Genomic DNA, 25,140 nt, shown 5'->3' on the forward strand with positions numbered 1-25,140 from the left:
TAATAAGGTGTAACTCAAAACTATGGTGTTCCCAGGAAAACCTAAATACAGCTTCTCTACGTCAGATGTGGTTTCATTTTTGACCAGTCACTTTTTGATACAGTGCTTCAGGTCCCTGTGTTCAACAACTGATAGCACTTAAAGGATGATATATCAAATTTTACAAGCAAACATTTCAGAGTGTGCAAGCTTTATGTATTTCAAGTATGTACTCACCAGTCGGTGTACCTCAGTAACCACATTGTCACCAGTCTCCCATCTACCACTGAGCTTTTTTAATGATTATCCTCTTGCCAGCTGTCACCATCTTGGTTTTTTCTGTAACTGGGTACACTTGGTCAGGGATACGCCCACTCCCCATGGGAAGTGGTCATATAGGGGGTATAAGCCCCTCAAAGGTAAGTAGCACATTGGCTATTACCTTACAATCCCCTTAACACCCATAAATTGAGTATTTAGGTGGCACTCCTGACACCAGGAACTCAGATTCAACTGACACAAGCAGAAGAGGACAAAGAAGAGTGAAGAACGGGAGAATTGAGGATCAGCTGCAGGACCATTTGGCGCCAAATCCTGCCTACCTGCACCGGTCCCAACAATCGCAGCAAAACGACTCTTCCTGTCACTGTGCATCTGCCAAGAACCTTAGTGGGCTGCCCGCACTTTGCAAATTGCCAGCAATCTCCCTTAGAGTAGAGGAGTTACTCCTCTGCAGCTTGCAGTCACCAAACAGCAAAATCTAGTCCACCGTTTTACCACCTCCCCGTTCTACCAACACCACAGCCACCTAAGAGCAGGTCTCCATGCTCCAGACTGTCTGATCCATCTCCCCACCAAGTGAGAAAAGACCAGGACCAACCAGAGCAGCACAGCACCAATACCCGGGGTAACGTGTCCCTTGGAGCAACCAAAGCCTGTTTTAGGGCACTCCGTACTCCAAAGACTCAACGACCGAGAAGCTGTCAAGGGACGTCAGCACCGCAGAGAACCACTTAAAGAGTGGCCCAGCTGTCCTGTTTTGTCCCCTCCACCGGCATCACCGACAACTGTGAGTGCCAGTGAAGCACAAGCCCAGCCAACCTAACCACTCTCCACCCGAGCGCCGCAGCCTGGGTTTCCAAGAGCCGACTATGCTTCCTTGCTCTCAGGGCCCTCAAGAAACGAGCCCACCGTTGGGAGCTCCTGGACTTATGCCCATCTCCCCCTCTGCAGCCTGTTTCTAGGTGCCCCCCCATTCCTTTGGTGTTGTGTGCAAAGCTATCAACCTGACCAGCAACTCTAAATCTGGAAGCTCCAGGGCAGGAAAAGACTAACTGTTGGTGGTTCTTTGGACAATGGCCCCTACCATCTTAATTCCTGAACGGGACCCCCGAAAACCTATTGCAAGTAACTGTGTGCAGTATATGGTTTATTCCCCCATTGGAAAGGATTGCAGCATAAAGACGCATTTAAATGAACATTTTACTTACCTGTAAAAATCAATGTCTCGAAAAGTACTTACTTGATCCCAAAGTTCTTGGTGATTACATTTATATAAGAATACGTGTTTTTTTTTCTAAATTCGTCTCGTATTTATTCTTGAGTGTGTGTTTCATTTGTTGCCTCTGTGAGTACAACAAATGCTTAGCACTACCCTCTGATAGCCTAAAACGCTCGCCCACACTACCACAGGAGAGAGCACCTGGGTTTGTTACTTGTGTCTCTGTATGCCAATAAGGTTTGCCTGGACTTTGCACAGTGTACCTCGTTTTGGTGAACTATATAGAGAGCCAGCTTCCTACAGTTTACAACCACAAAATGCCTGTTTCTTATATGCAAAACCTATTTTAGGGATTGGAAAGATTTTCCTGAATCGTAATGTGGGTTCTACAGCCCATAATGAATTTGAAGAAGCTTAAAAGGGGCATTTCTTCCAAATCCTAATTCATTATGCAATGTTACAAATGGTTTGAGACGGCCAATACAGTAGCTAACCATTGAATAGTCACCGAATCCTCAAAGGAGGTGGTCATTTTCTCACAGAGTGAAGGAGATGTTCTCTGGAAATCGTGTTGACAGCCTTAAGGGGCGTAAGCAGCGGTCCAGAGGACCGCTGCAGTCCTCCCTGATGTTGTATCAAACAAAAAACATATTTTTTTAAGCAACACCGGTTTCTTTAAGGAACACATGGATGGTGGTCCTCTATCCCTTGAAGGTCAACATCCATGTGTTTATAGCCAATCACAGTCTGTTGTTAATTATGACCTGCCAATTATTATTCATTGGTAAGTAAATTCTGCGACCCCCTGCAATTGGTGATTTTGCAAAGAGACCTAACAGCACATAGATGACTTTGCAGAATCAAATACTGATTGCAAAAAATTGTTGCCTAATTTGTGACTAGTATGACAATATAGCTGGACCTAACCTAAGGCGCATATTTTTGACATTGCCATTGTATATGACAAACTAATCCTTTAACCCGACTGCCTCTGGAATAAGTATACATAAGAGATTTCCCACACAACTGCATCTGATTCTGGGTACAACGCATTCTGTGTAAGATTTTCAGTTGAACCATCTTTAAACTATCTGTAATAGCCACTTCTTTCAGCTACATAAGAGTTTCTGCCCAATCTTATTCTTTTAGCACTCCTAGATCTCTTTCCCATATCAGTTTTAACTTCTCAAATGCATTAGAGGAGTTATTTATCATTGGTTTATGCATCTATGCCACAGCTTTCTCTGACATTTAATATGATTACGTTTAGTTTTCCACTAAAGTACAATGTTAGTGTGTTCGATCTGTAAATAGAAAAAAAAGTTCTAAGCATTTTAAACTTAAGGCTGATTTAGAGTCTGGAGGACAGGTTACTCCACATTATATCCTATAGAACTTGTAATAAGGCGGATGGCACATACACCACGTTTGTGACAGAGTACCTGTAAGCCAGACTCTAAATCAGGCCCTTAGTCCAATTTCATTGATTCAGGACCCATATATCACCAATCTTTATTATTCAGATTATGTCCCAACTGTTAATTTTTTTCAAATTTACCATCCATTTCATGCCATCATATTAGTTGCAAGTTGGCAGGTCCTTCTATATACAAAAGAGAACGTGTCTATTCTCAGGGAGGATTCCATCTGCGGAGAGAAAGGCCCACTCAGGGGCCAAATACAATTTCTGAATATGTGGAGGGAAATTCCTTCTATGAACACCCATTTATATGGAATGCCAGTTCAATGCTGGAAAGATCTCCATCCCATAGCAAAGACAGTTTGACCCTTAAAAAGAAGTTATTGGAAATCTATGTGGTGCATTCTAGACAAAATGCAATAATTTAGATAATATAATCATTTTAAACAACACTGCTCTTCCTAAAACTGAAAGTGGAGTTTCATCTTTCATCTTTTGCAAAGTGTCTGTCCGGAACCGTGCCGTTAAAGTGTCACTGTTAGACCTGCCCTCCTTGGTGTGCCCACTTCTGGACATGCCCTCACCACTTAGGGTGACAAATGCAAAAAAAACAGATAATGGACGGAATGCTGAATCAATCGAACATTCACCCCCAGTGACAGATCTGGGTTTAATTCATAGTTTTTTTGCATGTGACGCCATTCCAGTTTAGACCCAGCCATATACAAATCAGTCTTGACCCTGTTCCCCATTGGAACAGTCCAGCCCTAACTGCCAGGCCACGTCCTCCCTGGACCAGAAACAAACATCCTAGGACCGGTTTCGGTGATTCACCCCTCATCAGCTAAGGATAGCTTGAATCTGGTGACGTAGCAAGCAGGGGACCCACGTCTGGGCATACCCTTCCCACTTAGGGCGACAAATGCAAAAAGAACAGATAATGGACAGAATGCTGAACAATCGAACATTCACCTCCAGTCACAGATCTGGATTAAATCCATAGTTTTTTTGCACGCCACGCCATTCCAGTTTAGATCCAGCCGTATGCAAATCAGTCTAGAGGAACAAGGTCCCTGTGCATCTTCAAAGTCATAAACTAAGTTTCCTAATTTATTTGCTGACAAGTTTTGCTTGGCTGGAGCTCAGTCTTTCTGTGCTACATTTATGTTGGGGCTTTACTGGGTGTATCCCTAATAGCAAGGATCATAGAGCGAAGGAGCTTCTAAATGGGCACGGAACAAACTGCCCAGTGGGAAAAGATCCTGCTCTCTCCTGCAGTCTTGTCACTCAGCTACTTGATTTTACGCTCTATCAGGTGGAGCCCAAGGTGTCAGCCACTTGAGGAATCTATAAAGCGTCTTGCCCACAAGTTCAAAATAATCTTCATGTATGCACACAATGTTTGGACTGTCCCTGCTGCACTTGGGATGTGCTCCAGAGATGCGGTCATATTATATTGTTATAGCAGCAGTAAATTGTTGCCCACAGTATTTTGGTTCACCGCCAAGCCTTATTAATTCTCAATTCCTTTAGATAATTCTGCTGATTTGAGATGTGAGGTATGTCTTTATTAATCAACTACTACAAAAAAGTACCCTGTCTTGAATAGCAGCATGCGCATTATGGGAACCTGGAGTATTATTTTTCTTTCAATTCTATTTCCCTTCTTAAATGCTACTGCAGCTATGAGTCCCCCATTCCAATTTTTTTAAATGTTTCAAAATGCCTAATGTCACTGTCAGAACTTTGGAAAACATCAACTTCTACTGGACAGTCTTTGTGAAAGTAATGAGAATCACAGTGACTTACACACTGGGATTCTAAGCACCATGTCTTTGGATGTAGGGATAGTCAGATTTTAATCTTCAATTCTATATTTGTTTTTCTCCTCCTGATTTTTTCCTGTTCTTTATTTAATCTGAACCTAGATCAACTCGTATGGTTTTAAGTATATCCTAAGGTGATGTAGTAGCCGTTGATACATATTTTAAATTGTAGGTTACCTTTTCTTCTTCTTTTTTTAATCACCTGCTTAACGGTAGGTTATTAGTTCAGTCTGCATGATAATCTGAGGGGATTCTATGAAGTGCAACTATATAAATTACCACTGCATGTGACATGCATATACCTAAAGGTCCTGATAAATGTAATAACATGCCTGCATAGAAGGCAAATGTTTTATTATTGTAGTGCTAGCTGGCACCAATATGCCGGATAAGATCTGTGACATTCATAGGTGTGATCAGTAAAGCATCATTGGGGCAAACGCCTCACATGGTAGCAACAGTATTTTGTGGGCATAGAGAGATCTACTTGACAATGGATACAGCCTTACAAATAACTCCAAATCTAGATCATAAACTCCTGGATGGATTGCCCCTTCGGTCAACTCCAGTACTTTTTATTATACACAGAGCTTTATTATGATGTTCAAGATGTGGTATGTTAAAGATACCAGGGGTACAGTAAACTCAGTTAAATGTTTGGAGGATTCAGTAATTTCAGGACCAGTTTCATGGTAAATCCTCATTCTCCCCTGTAATTCCCCTCGCCTCAAGAATTGCCTGTTTTCAGCAAATAAAACGGAACAGTTCAACCATAATTCCATGGACTTCCGGGTCAGGCTGGTAACAGGTTTACTACCACTATCGGGAAATATGAGCTACTTTTAATGTGGTCCTAGTGGCCTGAATAGAGGTCCCCTTCACCAATCCCAGCACTTAAGGACATACACTATATTTATTTACTGTTGAGAAGAGGAAATGATCTGTTTAGGATGGCCTGCTTAGAATTCAATTGTGGGCGACCTCAGGAGAATGTCATATAAAAGAATAACATTTATTTTCACTGACTTTGGTGTGTTCTCTTTCCCTTAGCTTTATGTTAAGAAGACATACTCCACAGTGATGAAGACAGAACACCTTTAATTTAACTATGTAGCAGCACCCGCCAGCTACCAACATCGCCCAGGAACACCAACAGTAAAATGCAAAACAGAACATTCAGTCATAACACATACCTTTAAGTATAACACTAGCACTCAAACATTCTCAGCTATACTGTAGACATCCATAACCTAACCCATTAATGTCACTGACCTGTGTTTTCTCCCAAAACGTCCAGCACCTCCTGAAAGTGTGCTTCATTTTCTTTCTTAAACCTTTCTGAAAACACAGATGCATTAACTGGATATGCTGAAAGAAAGAGAACATAATACTCCTGATGAAAGAAGAAGAAATAATCTTCCAGGTAACTGGGCATAAAATGATCTACATTCGAAGATTCAATGCCGCCTACTAATGAACAAGGGAAACTAAAATATTATCTGACTACAAAATAAAAAAGTCAGCCTGCCCTCCCATTTCTTACTGCCTCGTTATATTCATATAATCTGCACATCAGCCTCAGCATGCTAAAGTCACTTCCATTACATACAAAGAAGAGTCATGGTCTAAACTAGTTATGAATACTATCCCCCACAAAAATGTTTCCACAGCCAAAATGAATGCAAGCACCTCTCTTTCTATTGCGGAATATCGGTTTCACACCTTTAAATGGCACAGTGTTTTCCTGTTTTTTTTAATAACCAATTTTTATTAACCTTTTATGACAGTTGTACCCCATCCCGATTCACACCCCGTCGCCACACCTAGACACACAGTAGTACAAAAATTCGCCCCCCACCCAACCAAGGTAGCACGCTGAGTCCAGAGTAAGTCCACCATAGACCCCGTATCTTAGCATGCTTATGTGGCTCTTCCAGTTTGGAACATCAATCCATAGCCAAGTGCCAATCTGCAATCTTAAGGGGGTGCGTGGCAAGCCAGCAGCGTGCTATGTCACGCTTGGCAAGCAACGTACCTATGCCTACCAACATATGTTCTCCCCGTGGTCTGCCAAAGTCTTCCAGGATTCCCAGCAGTTTCAGTGTAGGAGAAAGTTCCACCACCCTCTCCAGTATCCTCAATCAATACCCTGCCGACATACGAGCAGTACCGTGCCACACGGGGACAAGATAACCCTACAGGGTAAAAATCAGCGTCTAGGGCTGCACATCGGTTACACAGCGAGGTTGGTCTACTACCTGCATTCGGGGGAAGGTATGTAGGATTGAGATAATAGAGTTGGATGAGCCAAAGGCGGGAGGATAAGGCAATCATTCAAGGACCCATAAATGCATTCCTAAAATCTGCCTCATTTAGGGTGCCTACCCAGTCTTGAGGAGTTTGAATCTATCATATGATCAGCGAGTTCTATGGTTGTGAAATCCCACTTTTACCTAGCGGGCCCTGAAGCAGTTTGGCTTAGAGCGGCCTGTATTTTGGAGTTCCTCCCGATGGGAGTGTTGAAGGCAGGCGTGCAACGCCCATAGGGTTCAAAGGGCTTCGAACCCCCCCCCCCTCCCGCAATCGTGTGTGTCAGCCCGGGCTGAGACAGCTTCCCCCCACACACACACAGACAGTTCTTGAGCTGCTGTGGGCTGGCTGGGCCGGCGTCTTATCGCATTTCACAGACCATTTACTTGATAACGAGGCTTCATTGTTTTTTCACCCTTTCCTAGAGCCCCTGCATCTCCACTCTGCCTATTCCTTAAAGTTGCAAATTACTTTTGCTGCCACAGTGTGAAAATGTATTTCCTGAAAAGAAGCCATAGGCTTTGTTTTTTTTCAGTTTTATACAGCTCGAACTCCACCGAAGGTATTGAGTCACTTTTGCATGAGCACCGGTTACATTATAGAAGGACACATTGCTGGAAGTATTAGCCCCCCCCCCAAAAAAAATTACTCTACATTGCTTAAAGTATTAGCCCCCCCCCTCAAAACTCTGAAATGTGGCTCTATCTGCACCCCTAGTCGCAGGCACAAGTATTTGTTGAACTATGCAGTGGAAAGTAAGAACAACGCTTGCAAATCTTGGAATGTTAGAATGGGCGTTCCCCTCCACACGCTGCCCAGGTAGGTAATACTAATTCTGTCCCATTTCTGGAAACCCTATAGGCGGGACACCTGGACCAATCTTCTGCCCCTCCCCAGAGGGGTGATTTTCCTCTCCCAACCCAGCCGTTTCAACGCCATGAGCCAAGTGGAGATCACCACCCTGGTGGATTCGGAGAGGAAGTGGGGAAAGGGTCCCCTGTAAAGCAGATGCAGACGCTGCACTTTATTCAGACCTAGAAGGGAAATCAACAGTTTATAAGCCAGGTCTCCCCAGCCCCCATTCATCCAAATGTTGATAACCAACAATTGCAGAGGCCAGTAAGAGAGATGGATGTCAGCCATGCCTACCCGCACCCCTGTCAAGTGTTGATTGGCAACGCGAGGGAGGGCCCTGCCCAGAGGAAGGATCTAATAGTAGCTGTAAGATCCCGGAACCATGCCACTGGGATAGAATGTGGGAAATTCTGCGGAGTATACAATAATCTAGGCAATACAATCATTTTAAATAGGGCCACTCTGCCCAGAATCAGGAGAGGGAGGTGGGAGGAGACCCTAAAGTCCCGTTTTATTTTGGTCATACGTGAGGGAATGTTTAGGGACCAGATCAGGGTGGGTTCCAATGAAATCTGCATCCCAAGATAGAGGAATCTAAGACCTTTGACCGGGCTCTGTTTTTGCCAAATTTGTGGTTTCTGCCACCCTTGTAAGTGGGATTAAGAGTGAGGTGGCGGGGAGGAGCCAAGATAGCGATCGGAACGGTTGCATAAACGCTTGGCTCCGTGGGCCCTTCCTCCCCGCACGTATATCCTGAAGATAATCCTGAGCAAGGTTTGCCGATCTAAGTTGCTGAAGGGAAGCAATCACTTACCGTCTGTTTCTGGGGATCCACCGTGCAGTAGATCCGAAGAACCGTCCCCGTCCGCTTGCCGGCCTTCGTGGCGCTGAAGCCGGGGCCTCGAGTGCAGAGGGTGCCCTGCAGTGATCGTAGCGTTGGCGGCCCTGGTCGGGATGAGAAGCCGGTCAGTGGGAGCCTGAGAGCCGCGAGCCGGGAGAGTTGGTATCAACCCACTCCCAATAGTGGGTTGCCCCGTGTACCCGAGATATTGCCGAGCCGGAGAGAGCCCATGTCGCCCGGTTCCCCTTGGGTGAGACGTCCGGCCATGTTGATAGTCCCCATCCGGGATCCAGCGGGTGGCTCCCGGCGAGCTGCGGGGAGCATGTCCGGCCTTTCGGTGACTCTCCTTTCTGCAGCAAGCGCCGACTGTCGAGATCCAGCCGTGGGGCCTGCTGACTCCAGTGGTCGGACGAGACTCTGAAGTGGAGGGGAAGAGGAGGAGAACGAGATGGCTGAAATGGCGGATGGCGCCTCGGGGTGCGCCCCTCCCGGGGGCAGAGAAACTGCTGAACTTGAGACCCCCGGAGTTTGGCACTGTGGGGAAACGCTTACGCGTGGCCACGTATTGGCTGCACTGACAACCCTGCGGACTGCCCTGCTCCGGGGAGCCCGGGATTTGGAAGGAAGGATCCCGCCATTGCTGACCCGCCATTTTATAGCGGACTGGGTTGCTTTCGAGTTGGTGCAGATGCGTCTCCCTCTGCTGCAGTGTTATATCCCCCGGATGAGTTTACAGACTTGGAGGCGCGAATAGATTTGGTTTCTGAGCTTACTGTTGCCACACCTGTTCCGCAAGTGGTTGTCTCACCGGGTCCTTTTTCTGTTCAGCGAGTGGAGAAGCTACATCGATCCATGGTACATGAGGCCCGGACTGTGCTGCGGTGTTTCCCACATCCTGTGCTTTCCGTTCCGTGCTTGGCGGACCTGTCTTTGGACTTGAGACTGTTGGTGGTCTGGGTATTGTTGCATTCCGACATCCGCCATGCATCGTCTGTTGTCTCTCGGTGGCTACGACCATGTTGGGCTGCTGCGCTACCTGGTCTGATTGGAACGATTGGACCTTTTGTACCGAATTGTATCTCGTCTGCAGGACTATTCATCATCGATACTATTGCCAGAAGCGGCCAGGGGTGACCTCGTTTGGGATTTGGAGGGACTTCTTGCTGGTTAATGGTGATTCAAGGGCACGTCTAGTGGGGCTGTAATTGATTGCGTTTTATGTGCTTGCTGATACTTATACTTTTATACTGCTTCTGTTTATACGATTTTAGTATGCGGGGGGTGGGGGGGAATGGGTAACCGAATCGCCGGCTCTTCTCCTCAATTTTTTTTTTTCTCTCCTTTTCTCTTTCTTTTCTATATTTCGGGTCTCTCATTTAGGGCGACAGGCACGCTGCTGGGGGGGTAGGCCGTAGCCTTTTGCAGGGGTGCAGGGTGGGGGGTTGGAGGATGGGTTTGTTTTCTGTTCCTTTTTTGTTTCTATGGCCCTTTGCCCTTTTCCTTCTTCGATGTCGTCGTCTTCATGTGTCCCATAGTACGTTCCCTTTCAGGGGTGGGGCTCGCATACCGTGCTTGGTACATGACTATTGCATTTATCCTGACTTTGGTACTCTTCTCCTTTCACATTCAATCTATGTTCACCATCGGAGTGATAATGTGTTTTAGCTGACTGTGTTGGGAGCGGGAAAGACAATGCGATGTCGATTTTCGATTTAATTTTTGGTTATTTAAAAATGAACCGTTTCAAATCCTTGGTATCACGTATTATCTTGATTCTCTGCTGTATCCTGGATGTGGCTTTGTTTTTAAGCGCCGGATTGATGTGATACTTCTTCCTTGATTTCTGCTCGATTTAATTAGCGGCCGGCCACACTGGTTGTAGGCCCGTGTTTGTAATTTCATGCTAATTGAAATAAAGGTTCTTTTAAAAAAAAAAAAAAAAAAAAAGAGTGAGGTGGCCCAGTTAGTGTTCAATCCCAAAGCCTCCCATAAAGAGACAAAACTCTCATCACTCGCAGATCTGTGTCCTGGGGGTCCCTAAAATAAAGGCGGATGTCATCTGCATGTAGAGCAAATCTGTCTCTCCCACCCCCCCTCGCCAGCACCAGCCTTGCACATGTGCCTCACATCTAACAAGTCTCCCTAGGGGCTCAATCGCAAGGGCGAAGAGCAACGGTGACAAGGGGAAGCCCTGCCGAGTTCCTCTGGGGATGAGGAAAGGATCCGAAAGAGTCCGACTGACTCGCACCTATGCATTGGGGGAAGAGTATACATTTTACATTGCACCTAAACCTCAGGCTAAAGTCCATGAATTTCAGTACTTGGTGTAAAAATGGCCAGTCAACCGAGTCGGAGTCCGTCTCACAACCAACAAGAAAAAGGGTATATGACTCTTAGATCTCGGTATGTCGGGCCAGCGCCATATACAGGCGTCTAATACAGAGCCTTGTGCTAGGGTGTGGAGTATAAGTGCTTCACATAGTGCCTAAACCTTAGGCCGAAGCCTGTGCGTTGCAGTACTTGGTATAAAAAATGCCCAGTCAACTGAGTCGAAAGTCTTCTCAAAACCAACAAGCAAAAGGGCATGTGACTCTTGGATCTCAATAATTATGATAATATTCCACCGGGAAGTCATTGGGGCCCGGGGTCTTGCCTGAGTTCAACTCCAGAGCATCCCTAGCATCGGGTGGGGGGGGGGTGTATCCAGATTCACTTGTTGGGTCAGAAAATCAGTGACAGGGGGATAATTACCAGTATTGAGGCAGCAGGTGCAGGATGGGACTGTTGGAGGGGGGCATACAAGATTTGATAATAATCCACAAAGGGGTCAGCAATGGCTGCCTCCGTATGGTGCATCACACCCCTACCGCCTATGACCGCAGGCACTATCCTAGAGGGCCCATCATGGCAGGCCTCTTCCAAGACAAGAGGACCAACACTGGCAGGCCTCTTCCAAGACAAGGAGCTGAAGGGACAATCTGACCACCTCAACAGTCGAAAGTAGGTAGGTTGGGGGCTTGCTATGTACTGTTTATCAAGTTGTAGGATTTGTGTTTCTAGGGCTGTTATATTTTGATGTTTTTTACATAACTGGTAAAGGATCAAAGATTTTACTCACCCCCTGTATCATGGCTTTGCCTGCTGCCCATAGCATAACTGAGTAGAGGACAGAACCCTGATTGGATTCAAAGTATGCAGTGACCATCTCCCCAATGCACTCAGAGTATTGATTATAAGGTAGGAACCAAGCATTAATTCACCAAGTTGGTCTTCGGGTTACTTGTGAGGTGCCTATGTAAAGATAGACATGGGAATGATCGGAGATACCTTGCAGGAGAATCTCCACTGCTGTGGTAAGAAGTACATCAGCCGCTGGTTCAGCACCGGACCGATACAGGTGAGGGTTGTGTGAGCTGCTGGCATATATGTAAATTCTCTCCCATGTGGAAGCCACACCCTCCACACATCAAAGAAGGCTAACAGAGTCATCCAGGACTCTAGTAATTTAGAAACACTTCTCCGGTACACTGCTGAACCGGCATTGGAATCACGTTCAGGATTAGGAACCACATTAAGGCCACCCCCGATTATAGTCACCCGGGGGAAATTTCAGGAGCAGGGCACTGCAATCGTCCAAAGTTCCTCTGGAATATTGTAGTGGGATAACACTGAGGAGATTATAGTGGGCTCCCTTCAGGCTCCCCTCTAGTCCCAAAACTCTGCCCTGCACGTCTGCATGTATTTTGTTGTGAATCATAGCAAAGGATCTGTGCAAAAGTATGCCACCTCCCTTGTACCTCTGGAGAAGCCTGCATGGAACACCCGGTTGTACCCAGAATAAAGTAAGAATGGGCACTGAGTGCATACCAAGTGGATCTCCTGCTGAAGGAGGACTGCCAGGAATAATCTCTTCACATATCGGAGTACGGCTGCCCTCTTGCTATGGCTCAGTAGACCATTGACATTAAAGTAGAGTATGGAAAAGTTAACTATGGAGTCTGTAGTTGTAAAGGGTCATGGATATGAACTGGGCACTGATTACAGGGCCGGACCCACAAGGGCCGCATACTACATCAGAAGGAAATGTCTTGTGTGGGACCTCGAAAATTGGAAACTCCTGTGAGAGTTCAGGTACTAATAACTGCACACAAACCAACTGGAACAACAACTTCTTTCCCCTATTCTCCCCATGTCATACTTCCTTCCAGGAAGCATCTGCCGCCCAAGAACCACCCCAACATCCCTTCATACTGTTCAATAGTTGAGAGACTCGATGGAGAAGCTCCTTTCATCTCAGGACGTAAAAGTAGCAGCAGCGATCTCCGGCCGAGGACCAGGTCCATAAGTAAGGGGGGTCAAGCCAGCAGTGTCAAGCCAAACAGGGCACAGTGCCAGGGGAGAAACTATTCCTTGTCTACCGAAATGGCTATCGGGCCACTCAGCTGTGTGAGTCTGGAATTGCCCGAGTCTTCTATTTGGAGATTCTGAGTTTGGGATTCCACTACCTGGTCATTTGCATCAGATCTCTGCTGGTTGATCTCAGTCCCAGAGGATTCCATGGATCCCCGAGCCTAGGCGCCCCAGTGGCATGACCCCATCCTCCTTCGGCGTTGTGGGTAGAATGTGCCTGTCCGGGGGCCTCCCTGGGTCTCTCGCAACCCCCTCCTTCTCAATCCACTTGAGTAAGATTCCTCTGCTCTGTTGCCCAGTCGCAGGCCTCCTCCATGGTACTAAAGAAATGGGCACTAGAAATATGGATCATTTTCATGGTGACTGGAAACATCAGCATATATTTAAGGTTCATGGCCCGCAGCTTTTGTTGGAACTCATCGAAATAATTCTGTTTCTGCTTCACCAGTTTGGGGTAGTCCGGAAAGTTCATGATGTGTGTGGACTGGTGTATAAGGTCTCTGGCCATCAGTGCCTCCCAGAGTATCACATCTCTGTCCCGAAAATTTAGCATGGGTTGCTGAGGGGCTCTCGGCATAGGTTTGGGTAACTAACGATCTGTGGGTGCATTCCAAGATGAGCCAGGGGAAAGGAGATCAGTCGAGATCCAAGAACGAAGGCAAGTTTCCAAGAATTTCTCGGGGTCTGTACCTTCGGAGCCTTCCGGAACCCCACAAAGTGGAGGTTTCACAGGCTGTTTTCTGCTTCATCTGCTCGGGCCTCAATGTGTTTAATCTAGAGGGTCAACTTCAAAACCATGGCCTTTAGTGTGAATATCTCTTCTTCCAACATAGAGACTCGGCATTCGGCTTCAATGATCCGGTTTGTGACATTTTGGAGGTCTTGTCTAGGTAGACTGATGTCTATTCTCACCTCTCCGATTCTTGTTTCCACTGTTTACCGTGAGGCCTAAATGGTCTGTAGGATGGCACCAGTGTCCGCTGAGTCTGGCGCGGGGAGCCCTGTGGTCTGTTCTGATGAAGCCCGTCCCACCTCAACCGGAGGGGTAGTAAATCTCTATTTTCAATTGAAACTGGGTTTCAGGTCCTCTGTCCACCAGAGGAGGGGTCCCACCAGACTCCTCCCAGAAAAGTAATGTTCCTAGGGTTTCAACCCGATTACCTCACACAATGGCCTGCTCCCACAAGACACCAGGGGAGGAGGGAAGAAAAAAAGAATGGGGGCCACAGACCCGTACTACATACTTGCGGTGTCGGACTCCCCGGCGTGGCTCCGCTCCTCTCCAATGCAGCTGCATAGAAGCACCCACAAGGCAGGGGCCGACACGTCCCCTGCTTGGGTGATGTCGGGCCCACTTTACATGGCCTCCGGCCGCTCTAGGGGTAAGTCTCGGTGGGGAACTTACATGTGCTATCAGGCCGATCTCTATCGCGCACCCCGAGATGGCCGACCCACTCAGGCTGAGCTCGTCGCCTCCAGCTTCAGGCTGTCTCCAGGCAGTCTGGATGGCGTTCGTCCCATGGCCGCATCACCAGATTTATTAAGGTTTTGCTTTCCTAGTTTAATGGTCTAGCGCGGAGGGGAGGGGGGTTTAAAGGATTTTAAAATACAAAAAAAACTTCCCATACTGGGTCCCACACCGCCTCCGCTCCTGGCAGTGTTTTCCTGCTGCTTTGCTGCTCTCCTGCCTCAGGCAGGAACAAGAAGCAGGCAGCCCCCCTCCTCAAGCCAATCTCAATGCTGCAATGGCAGCATTGTGATTGGTCCGGACGGGGCCCAGCCAGTCGCCTATGGGGAGGCCATTTTCTCTATGTAGGCTGCATGCAGCCTACATAGAGAAAATGCAGAGTGCGCATACTGGTTTGGTCGGCCCCAGAGGGTCGACCAAACAGTCAAGGCCCACAGCATTCGGCAAGCCACCCCTCCCCGACCTGCCCACCCGCCCGCCCCCATCCAGGCATACCCTCCCGCCCGCCCCCAACCAGGCATACCCTGCCTTCTGCTTTCTCACAGTGCAAGAAGCAGAAGCATAACATGGTATTTAAAATACTATTTTATGTTTCTGGTTCTTGCACTGCGAGAAAGCTGTGGGGCAACGCTCCTCCGCCCTAATGTAGGAGCCGCCCCTACACTTAAGGCAAACAGCCAGAAGAAGCCTGTAAGGATAGCTTACATTTCTGAAAAGCCAAAATATTTCCAGACTGTAGCCTAGGAGTGCCTCAGGCAAATACATATTCCTGTCACTCACCGAGTCTGAAACCTGTACTATTATAGGATTTTTGAGAACCACTATGAGAAAAATAGCTTTGTCATTTGTGGTGTAACATGAGAAAAATCTCATGAGGTAAATCTCCCAACGCTTATTTTAAAACACTATCCAGTATACAGAAGTATAGGAAAATCAAAACGTAAAGCACACTATTAAAACTAGTCATTAAAATAAAACCTGTTGTAATACAATAACCTAATCACAAATGCTGAGAAATAAATGAAAGTTATCAATGAGAAACATCCTATGGAGCCTCTAGGACTTAAATAAATGATGGGTAGGAGCACAATATAGCAGGCTCCAGTACAAACCACATGACATGATGTTGAGGCAGAAATAGAAAACCACTTATTAATGTTCCATTCCCAGAGTCGACTGCAGATAGCGGTGTCATGGGGATAACGACAGAGTGTTATATTTCTATGAATATTATAAAGAACAACACTTTCTTACCTGTAAGAGAAGTGATGTTTTGTGTTTGCCTGCTATCCTGGTAATGCATGGAATAGGTCTCTTCCTCTTCTTTAATAATGGCTGATGTGACTGCCACAGTAGTGTCTTGTTCTGCATTAACAGAAACATTTAACGGTGATTACAAGTGTTATCATTACAACTGAAACTATCACACTTTAGCAACTGCCAATCTCACCCTGTGTCTCAGCAAAGATGCCAATGCAAGAAGAAATGAGTATAAGGCCCAGGGGTTCACTCCAAGCTACTAATCGTTCTGCCACGAAAAAAGAAAGGCAATCATAAATAAAAGAGAGTAACAGGAGAAGTGGGGGCGGTTTGAGTTACCAAGTAAACATTCAGGCCTAATATATGAAGAGGACACTCATACAGATAGCATAACTGGCAGTCCCCTTTCAGAGGGCCACAGGAGCTAATGGGCAGACAACATAAACACCAGACCCCGTTTGCTGAAGGGGCACAGGACAGACAAGACCTACTGGGCCACAACTATGGTGGTTAAGGTTGTTTGCCACTGAAGTCATGGGGTCTGTCCTACTATGTCTCTACTAACTGTGCCAAGTACAGCCCTTATGGCATTTGACTCTCAGGGTAGAGAGTATTAGCAGTTAAAGGTTTCTCAAGGAGATAGTGTGGTGGACATGAATTCTGAACTCTGTGGAGATGGTGTGAGGGACAGGAATTCAGAACACTGTGGCCAATCAAAGCACACACTGCATTGTCCAGCCCAGTGCTTATCTTTTTATGAAATAAATGAAAGCAAGTTCTTTAATCTCACACTGGAACAAAATACTACACAATTAAATAGGAATGGCAGTTACCGGGTTCTAATCTCAGTTATGATTTTTAGTAAGGTGCTACACCCACTCTCAGTATCTTCTCCCTGGGTGCAGGTGCAGATCACTTCCATTTACCCCGCTGGTTAAATGCGCAAACCCAGTTCACTGATTCTCATCTACACCTTGATGCAGGTAAAAAGTCTCAAGTCCTTTTACCAGTCCCATGATTGCTGCAGATCTGGTGATGAGGCAGAGTAGCTCATGTCTTCGCAGTGGCAGATTTTCACTGCAGGTGCCTAAATGGCAACTTCCCTTTTGAAAAGGACTCACTGGACAGCGTCGGCATGACAGGTCCTGGGCAGTAGCATGGCATCCTTGGCAGTTGCAGCCCTCCAGACCAAGTGCAGCTAAGTCCCCTGGGCAGATACGATAGTAGGGATATGCCTTCAGCAGTTGCAGTCTTCCAGGCTGATCAAATTCACATTTCAGCCTCAACACAACATTTTCCCTGGAATTGGCAGCAGAAGATGCATCAATTCTCGGCACATGGCAGGCTGCAAGATGACAGGGTGAGGTTCATTCTTACAGAGTCTTGCTACAGTTCGCAAAGAAACTGCTCAGGGAAACAAGATCCTCTTATAGCATGGGGTGCTCCTGACTTCACTCTCTAGGGCAGTCATCTTTCTCTGGGTGTTCCTCTTGCTAGGCCCTCCTCCACTGTCTCAACTCCGGCAATCAGCCTGAACTCCAGGCAGGTACTCTCCTCCACGGAGAAGCAGGATACTAGGCATCAGGCAATCCCTCAGCCCTGCCAGTAGAAAGTGCAGACTTCAAGTGATATCCTCACAGCTCTTGGAAACTGACTGTCACTCAGACACCAGGCCTGGACACACTAGTCCTTTGAGTACTCTGAGAAGCGCTCCTTTCCTTGGTCAGGAAGAACTTGGAACTGGAACAAAGTAGGGTGATTTGGATCCCTCTTTTGTACATATTTTCCAAATGAAGGATGTGGTTTCATTGTTTATGGCTTCAGAACTGATTTGGGTGGTTTTCTTTTGAATGTCATTTTCTCTCTATTCTAGGTGTATCCAAAACAAGGGCACAATGAATTTTGATATCTCTACACCTGGCTGTTGAACTATTTAAGCAGTATTCCGGTACAGACAAAAGGACAGGTCCTGTCATGAAACCTCCTCATTTTGAGCAACAGAAACTGCAGCCCACCCCTCACACCTACCATCTACAAAGTAGTAGTGCTCAGGAATAACTAATCTAAACTAAACTAACAAGGTCTTTGACTTTTTAAAGATAGCCCTGTCTTCATAAAATATCTGAATATGTATCCTCCAAACCACTGGAATACATGCAATGAATTTTCACTGTCTGGGGAAGCTATGTCCAACCATGCATCTTGTGCCATACTAAACCAGGGGTATCCGAAATTAACCCCACTGGTCCTAGTACTCAAGACTCTAACAAACAGAGTTCTACTATCATACATGTGCTACATACTTACTCCACTTACACACACTCATCAAGCACAGGGAATGTCTGTGCAAGGTTTTGGCTTTCACATAACAGCAGCTGTTTACACAAGAGGATCCCTTAGTCTTGCCTCTCCTAGACTCTAAGAAAAGCGTCTGGTCATACTACTGATTCACAAACACAGTATGCTGTCTCCACCATGTTATTTGATGCGCCCAGGGCATGCACAGTAGACCAATGCCCACTATGAGGGCAAGTGGAGTGTGCACACAGAACATGTTTTGAGCCACACATTACTAGTTACAGTCCTAGGCTTCTGCTCACATATTATAATAGTATAATACCAAGGGCAAATAAAACATCAGGATACCAGTTTCACATTAAGTCAGGCACTATTGGCAAGGATACATACCAGTTTAGCATGCAGGGGACATTCTCGTCTCAGTAATAAACAGAAGAAGGTAAGAGAAATGTGTACATTGAATATTATTAAAAGTAACAGAGTAGACCAAACTTTGGAATGATACATGCTAAATTGCAGTATTCTGGTAAATTAATCTAGGACACAGTGGTGTGTAAGTACTACATCTTAATAAATGCTGGCCAGCGGGGTCCTGTCTGTAACAAGCCAAAGCTAGTAGAAAAACAATCTGGATTGTTTGCTTCTTTCAGTAATTTATAAGACTGGTACAATACAAGCCATGTATTACTCTCCCTATCCCATTTACATATAACACAGCACTTTAGAAAAAGTTAAGTAGGCTTTTGAATGGAACAGTTGGGGCATTATCATAGGTGGTGAACTTTCCTGAGACACTGCATATGTATTTCAAACTGTGGACAACTTGTTGCGTTGATTTTCCTGGATTTACTCAGATCGGTCTAAAAAGAAGCAACAATTATAAATTGTCTATGTAAGATAAATAAACAAGACAGAGTTAATCTTGAAAACAATATTGAAGTTACTTATGATCTTGATTGTTATTCAAAAAGAAAACGAATTCTCTGATGGAATTATCTTTGCCGTAGAGATAGCACAGCAGAAGTAATTCCCCTGAAATTATCTCCTCTTGTGAGAACTCTCCAACAGATAAATGTGTACATTCATCACAAATCAAAGGATGTCCCGATGCCACCAAATTGCCTTCCAACTCTAAATCAAAGTCTTTAAATCAAGCTCTTCAATTGATCTGTTTGGCTAGTAACATTTCAGATGGATACAGCAGCCTCATACCTTCCAGAATTTCAGGATAATTTCCACTACAGGTTCCACACTTCCTCCTGCCTCAATATAGGCATTCTCTTCCTTTTGTCTTCATGTGTGTTTTGTGCATGAGAGTGTTACCAGGAGGTCAAGGAACAATTTTTCTTTTTCCATCCAACGGTGTGGCCTCAACAACTATGGCAGTGATGATTCAGCCTGTGTATCTTTCTAGTGAAGCACAGTACCTTGGCTACAGTGGTATCCATTCTGTGTATCTTAAATACTCACAAACATTTATATTCCCTGTGGCGATTACTGAAAAAAACCACACTAATCGGGTCTCTATCCTACTATAAGAAAAAACCCTGCTTTGCCACTATTTTGTTAAAATCTGAACAAGTACAAGATTCTTTCCTTCTTTACTACGAAGGAAAGAATGTAGAGGTAGTTGCTAGCCAGGTAGTCAATGTTCAACACTATTTTCTGGAGCAAGCATCTCCTTAGAGCCATTACTAAAAGGATTAATTTAATGAGGAAGGTTATGTCAAGCTCAACTGACCAAGTAAATACCAACTGTTAATGGTATAAAGCAAGGTTGTCTGCTTGTCCCATTATTATGCTCCCCTCTAAATCTATGATTTGCCTGAGAAACCCAGTTGTGCACACAAATGTCTACCTATTATTTCAGATAAAGGTTTACATTTATTACTCAATGCAGATGATGTTGTTATCTTGCACCTAACCCAGGCTGGTCTTCAACAGGGTATTCATATGCAGATGCCCACTACTTAGAGATCAATGGTGAGAAATCTAAGATTATGACATTATGGAAGAAGTCTATGGGAGTTATTTTTACATATAACATGAATCTTCAATTACACATACATCACCTTCTCACAAAAGGAATTTCACATTCTTTGGATTTTGGTTCTGTTTATAAGCTGTTAAAGATCCTGGACAAATACATATTGCATTGAATGAATACCTTATTCAAAATATGAATTTTTAAACATAGTTTAAGAAAGAATTTTAAAGTCATTATTAAACTCCGAGACACGTCTCTCTATTAAAGTCATCCTTCTGGAGTAGGTGTTAAAAGCATGTGAGATTAAAGCATTAGGTGCTATCCGTATGTAGGGGGTCATAACATTTGTAATGCTGCACCCAACTTGCTATGGAAAGTTATTAGGAATGAATTATGGAAGGATGTCATTCCAGGATTTACAGTACTTAAGAACTTTTCATCCATGTTATGCAAACCAGGTCTGAAAATGTGTTATAATTATACCTCCAAGCCATCAATTTCCTTCTCAATGTTGTTTCATTTTACAAGTAAATCAGAGGATATTATTTTTTATATAACATAATGCTCTTCAAGAGTATTTGAGTGACAACGGTCAACCAAATAAGGATGCAACCATGCTTGTTCTTTTTTTTTATTTACCGTCAAATCTGCAGAATTATCATCAGACTTAGAACTAATGGGCTTCCTTCGAAGTATAATTGGTCTAACTGGTACGGAAGTAAGCATCCATGTGTACTCTGTCCTTTGTGCAAGTTAGGGATTCAAGATCTAAAATTTACTATGTGTTTCCTGGCACTGCAGACTCAGAGCACAAACTTCTGAAGTAAATCTGCACTGTGTGCTCTGTAGCTCTGCGGTTGGTGGATATGAAAGACTTCTGTAAAGCAAACTATAGCTACGACCCAAACAACTGATTGCACACACAGTTATAGTCAGAACCCTCACGTTGGAATGTGCGCTTGGTATGAAATCAGCTAATATTTTGTAGAGCTTCCTCAAAGAAAAAAACTGTGAAATCTATCAGTCTATTTCCACTCTGAGAGCTCAGAACAGAGCTGAGTAAGGAGTGATACTGGTCCTAACAATCACCCCTAATGCACAGTGCTGACCCCTGCCATCTCCTGATACCTACAGACTTTGTACCAGCAGAAAGACAGACGCAGAAGGCACATTTCTGACAGCATGTGGACAGATGCACACTGATGATCCCAGAGGGATGACCCGATGTCTCCTTCTTGTACAAACTGTGCATGCTGCCACTTCTTTCGAAGGAGTGAGGTTGAAGATGGATACATGATATATTAGTAAAATTTAGAATGTATCAGTTCTTAAATACTGGCTTGGGACACAACATTGTTGGGATTCACTTTTGACTGCTTATGAGGATACCTAAAACAACAACAAGGATGCCAGAAGCAGGATCCTGCTTTGAATTCGGGTAGTTCTGATAAGGCAAACTAACTGGATCATCACCGGAGCTATTACGGCATTCAGCCCCATGAGAAAATCTGATAAAAACGGAGACTAAATTGTGCGTTTTCTAGGTACAATGTCTGTAAAAAGGAATACAAAATCAATATACTGTATTTTGCAAGAAAGTCAGATAATCTGGCTATAATTTCTGAACTTGCGGCACTTCTACCTCTTTTAAATTTCTAGGTCTTCCTCTTTTGAATAGATATTCAGTCATATATTATAACTGAGAGTTACAGGGATTCTGCTCAGGAACAGAACTATGCTTGGAACCTCAGAACATCGGTAGGTAGTACCTAGTCACCATACCACATCAGTATCTTTGAGCCCAAGTCCGACTAGCTATAGTGCCTCACTTACCCTCCTAACCTTACCAGAGAAATATGTGAATTGGCACCACAGAACACAACACTCCTGACCGTCTCAGGGATCGTGGTTACAGGACACACCCTTTTCTCTTTTTCACTCGTACTTATCCACAGTAAAATAAACAAGAGACACAAGGGAAGTTTACAATATTTATTCAAACTACTGTGTCCTAAAATGCAGTATTCATGCCACAATGAGAAGACTTATGCATATCAAAAATACTGGTAGCATGGCTATTGAACCATATATTATAAAACGGGCTGTCATGGTATAAAACAGATTAACCTAAACCCCCCATCCTACTAAAGATAAATGATTATATATGAAAGATCTCTAGGATTTGTAGCGGACCCCGTACCTTAACATACACAGGTGGATGTTCTACATCTCATCTGCCTCAATGCTCTTCTCTCAGAACTCTCGCTCGCTCCATGTGTTTGTTTACTCTCTTGTACCCAGTTATATGACAAGACATGTATGCTCATGAACAGCAGCTGTGTTCTCATGTTATGTCTAGGTGCTAGTGCCTGACCAGAGAGAATAACAAAGAGCATTGTTGCGAGACCTTGTCTAGGATGTTCAGACTAAATCCCAGGAAAAGAAGAGAACGCAAAAACATATGCAGATTCCATGTGAAAGTACAGAATGGCACAAAGCAAGTATGTTTAAATACAAAAGTGTGCAAAGGAAAATGCGACCTATAATGTACATAACCAGGACAAAACAGGGAAAAATACAATGGGCAATGCAGGAAACACATGACAAATCTAATTAGAGTGAATTGGGTGAGGCATGAAAAAAATACATATATGTCATGATCTTAGCCAGTAAAAAGTAGTGCTGTCCCTCAGATTGCCAAACCTCACTCAAAGTCTCAGTCACTCTAGGTACCACTCTTTATGGGTGTAGGAGAGTAGGGTCTGCTATCCTATGGTCACCCCAAATTTTTGCTTTTTGCTTCACTGGTTTATGACTTAATGTGGCTGTGGGCCTGCTAATCAGACCCACAGCCTGCTGTTCTCTCTCTAAATTGTAACCCATGTACTTTAGGTGCATAACGAAATTGGAACTGATTCACCTTATTGGCCCCTGTAACAGTGTACCCAGGTACCCAGGGCATAGGTGCTTCCAAGGCCTACCAGGGGCTGCAGCACGTATTGTGCCACCCCTGGCCTGGCCTCCATATTTGACACAACTGGCTGATCACTCAGCTGGGGTAAGTCGGTGTAACCACCCCTTACTTAGGTGTAGTATGCCTATACCTAACCTAAAATGGACACATATGTTCCTATCAGTCACTCCTATGGAAGGCCTCATCAATCCTGGAGGCAGAGTGCTTGGAAATATGTGAGATGGTGCTCTGGCATGAGCTGAGCCTGTCTGCAGCTTTCGGAACCATGTCCTTCAGCTGTTCCATGATATTGCCATACCATATACTCTTAAGTGCATTATAATCCTCGCGGTTAAATGCTATCTTAGGTTTGGCTTTATCAAAACATGTCGAGTAAGGTGTCATACGAATTGGAATACTACCCCCTCGCCAGTTCTGGCGACGGGGGTAGCATTCCACCCTTCTAGAGGGACACGACATGTACCTAGCCTGAACCCCGGTTAAAGTTAAACAGAGCCTTAGCATCTCAAAATGGATGCTGCCACCACAGACACAAGTCTGACCTCCTGCTGCTGGGAGTCCTTCCAGCGAGGGCAGCTTGGACAAAGGGTTTCCTGCCTGGGGAGGTGCTAGCACCACCCCAGACAGGATTTTGTGTATTGGGTAGGACAGGGCTGAATAGAATCAGACATGCCTGGGGCACACAAGGTGTCCCTGTGCATAGGCCAGTTCAAACCGGTGCTGGGGCTTTCCAGCCCCAGTCCTGGCGCGAAACTGGACAAAGGAAAGGGGGTGTAACCACCCCCCTTCCTGGTTCCACCCAGAGGAGGGACCGAGTAGGTGATCCGGTCCCCCAGATTCGAATAAGAGTGGGAGCTGTGTCCTGAGACTTCAGATCATCCTGAATCAACTTGAAATACAGAAGAAGACTGGACTTCGACATTCTGCTGCTCAGAAGACGGAAGAGAATCTCCCTTGTGGCCAAGGAGTGACCACCCTGTGAACACAGGCACCAACCAGCAACTCGACGTCTGCTTTGCCGCCGCCTCCCGCCGGAGCCCGAGCCCAGAGCCTGACAAGACCCAGACTCCCAGACTTCTCACAGCCCGATCCACAGTCCCTGCAAAGAAGGGACCCGTGGAGGCACCGAGAGACGTGGGACCGGACATCTTGGAAGACCCCCAAAACGCTGACTGCGCAGCATCAGAGGCACCCTCGACGCTGTGCTTTGGGGTTTGAGAAGCCCCAACCTCGAGCAGCCCTTGCACCGAAGATCAGCCCCCCAGCATCTCCACGATCTGCGTGGGGCCCTTTTGCATCGTGCCACTCGACGCGCCTAACCGTCCACTTGCCACGCAGCTAGTGGCCATCTTGGCGACGAAACCTACAACTTTCACTGCGGGTCTGGTTGCTCCAGACTTGCCCTTGCTCCTGTAAAAAGGAGCCCCTGCTCTGACCTTGCTGGTCCGAGTAACAAGCCTTTTTCGATTCCTGCGTGGCTTGCATTAGCCAAGGCCTGTTTGCTTCTATCAAGTCGCCGACACCGCCAACAGCGAGAAGCCTGCGTGGGACAGCTCGTGACCGACTCCTGGACGTCTTCGACCCCTCGTGTCCACGTGGCTGCAGAGAGAAGCTACACCTCGACGCCTGTTTGCACCCGACATCGCCTGGTTCCACGGTAGTCACTGGCTAGTGACTTTGAACATTGTCCCCTCTGCTTTCAGGTCTTCACCTCTTCAGATCCACCCTTGGATCCACCGGAACTCTTCACATCGAGCCGCCTGCAGCATCTTCAGCTCCAAGCACCATCGACCTGCGTGACGAAACCCGACACTACTTCGACCCTATGCACCCGCTTCCTGTGGGTGAGGTAACTCAGCTCCGCCGGTGTTCCCACACTGGTACACACCTCTAGTGTCTGTGTCTCAAGTTTCAGCTTTCTAGGTCACTCGGAAGGTTCCTTTCTAACTAACTTTGTACTTTTTACGCACCATTGACATTGCATTGGTAAAGCGTGCACTTTCCGCACTGC

At 45.6% G+C, this 25,140-nt stretch overlaps 1 protein-coding gene across 1 annotated transcript in view; it reads right to left on the minus strand.

Moving 5' to 3' along the window:
- The window catches only part of LOC144783207 (uncharacterized), a 184,907-nt gene that overhangs the window by 76,299 nt on the left and 83,468 nt on the right, over nucleotides 1-25,140 (minus strand). The window contains exons 8-9 of the mRNA XM_078662302.1: nucleotides 15,865-15,975; nucleotides 5,999-6,094 (exon numbers count right to left, since the gene is read on the minus strand). Coding sequence (XP_078518428.1) covers nucleotides 5,999-6,094; nucleotides 15,865-15,975 — 207 coding nt within the window. The remainder of the gene's footprint in view (nucleotides 1-5,998; nucleotides 6,095-15,864; nucleotides 15,976-25,140) is intronic.

This window comes from Lissotriton helveticus, chromosome 9, assembly GCF_964261635.1.
Source record: "Lissotriton helveticus chromosome 9, aLisHel1.1, whole genome shotgun sequence".
Lineage (NCBI taxonomy): Eukaryota > Metazoa > Chordata > Amphibia > Caudata > Salamandridae > Lissotriton > Lissotriton helveticus.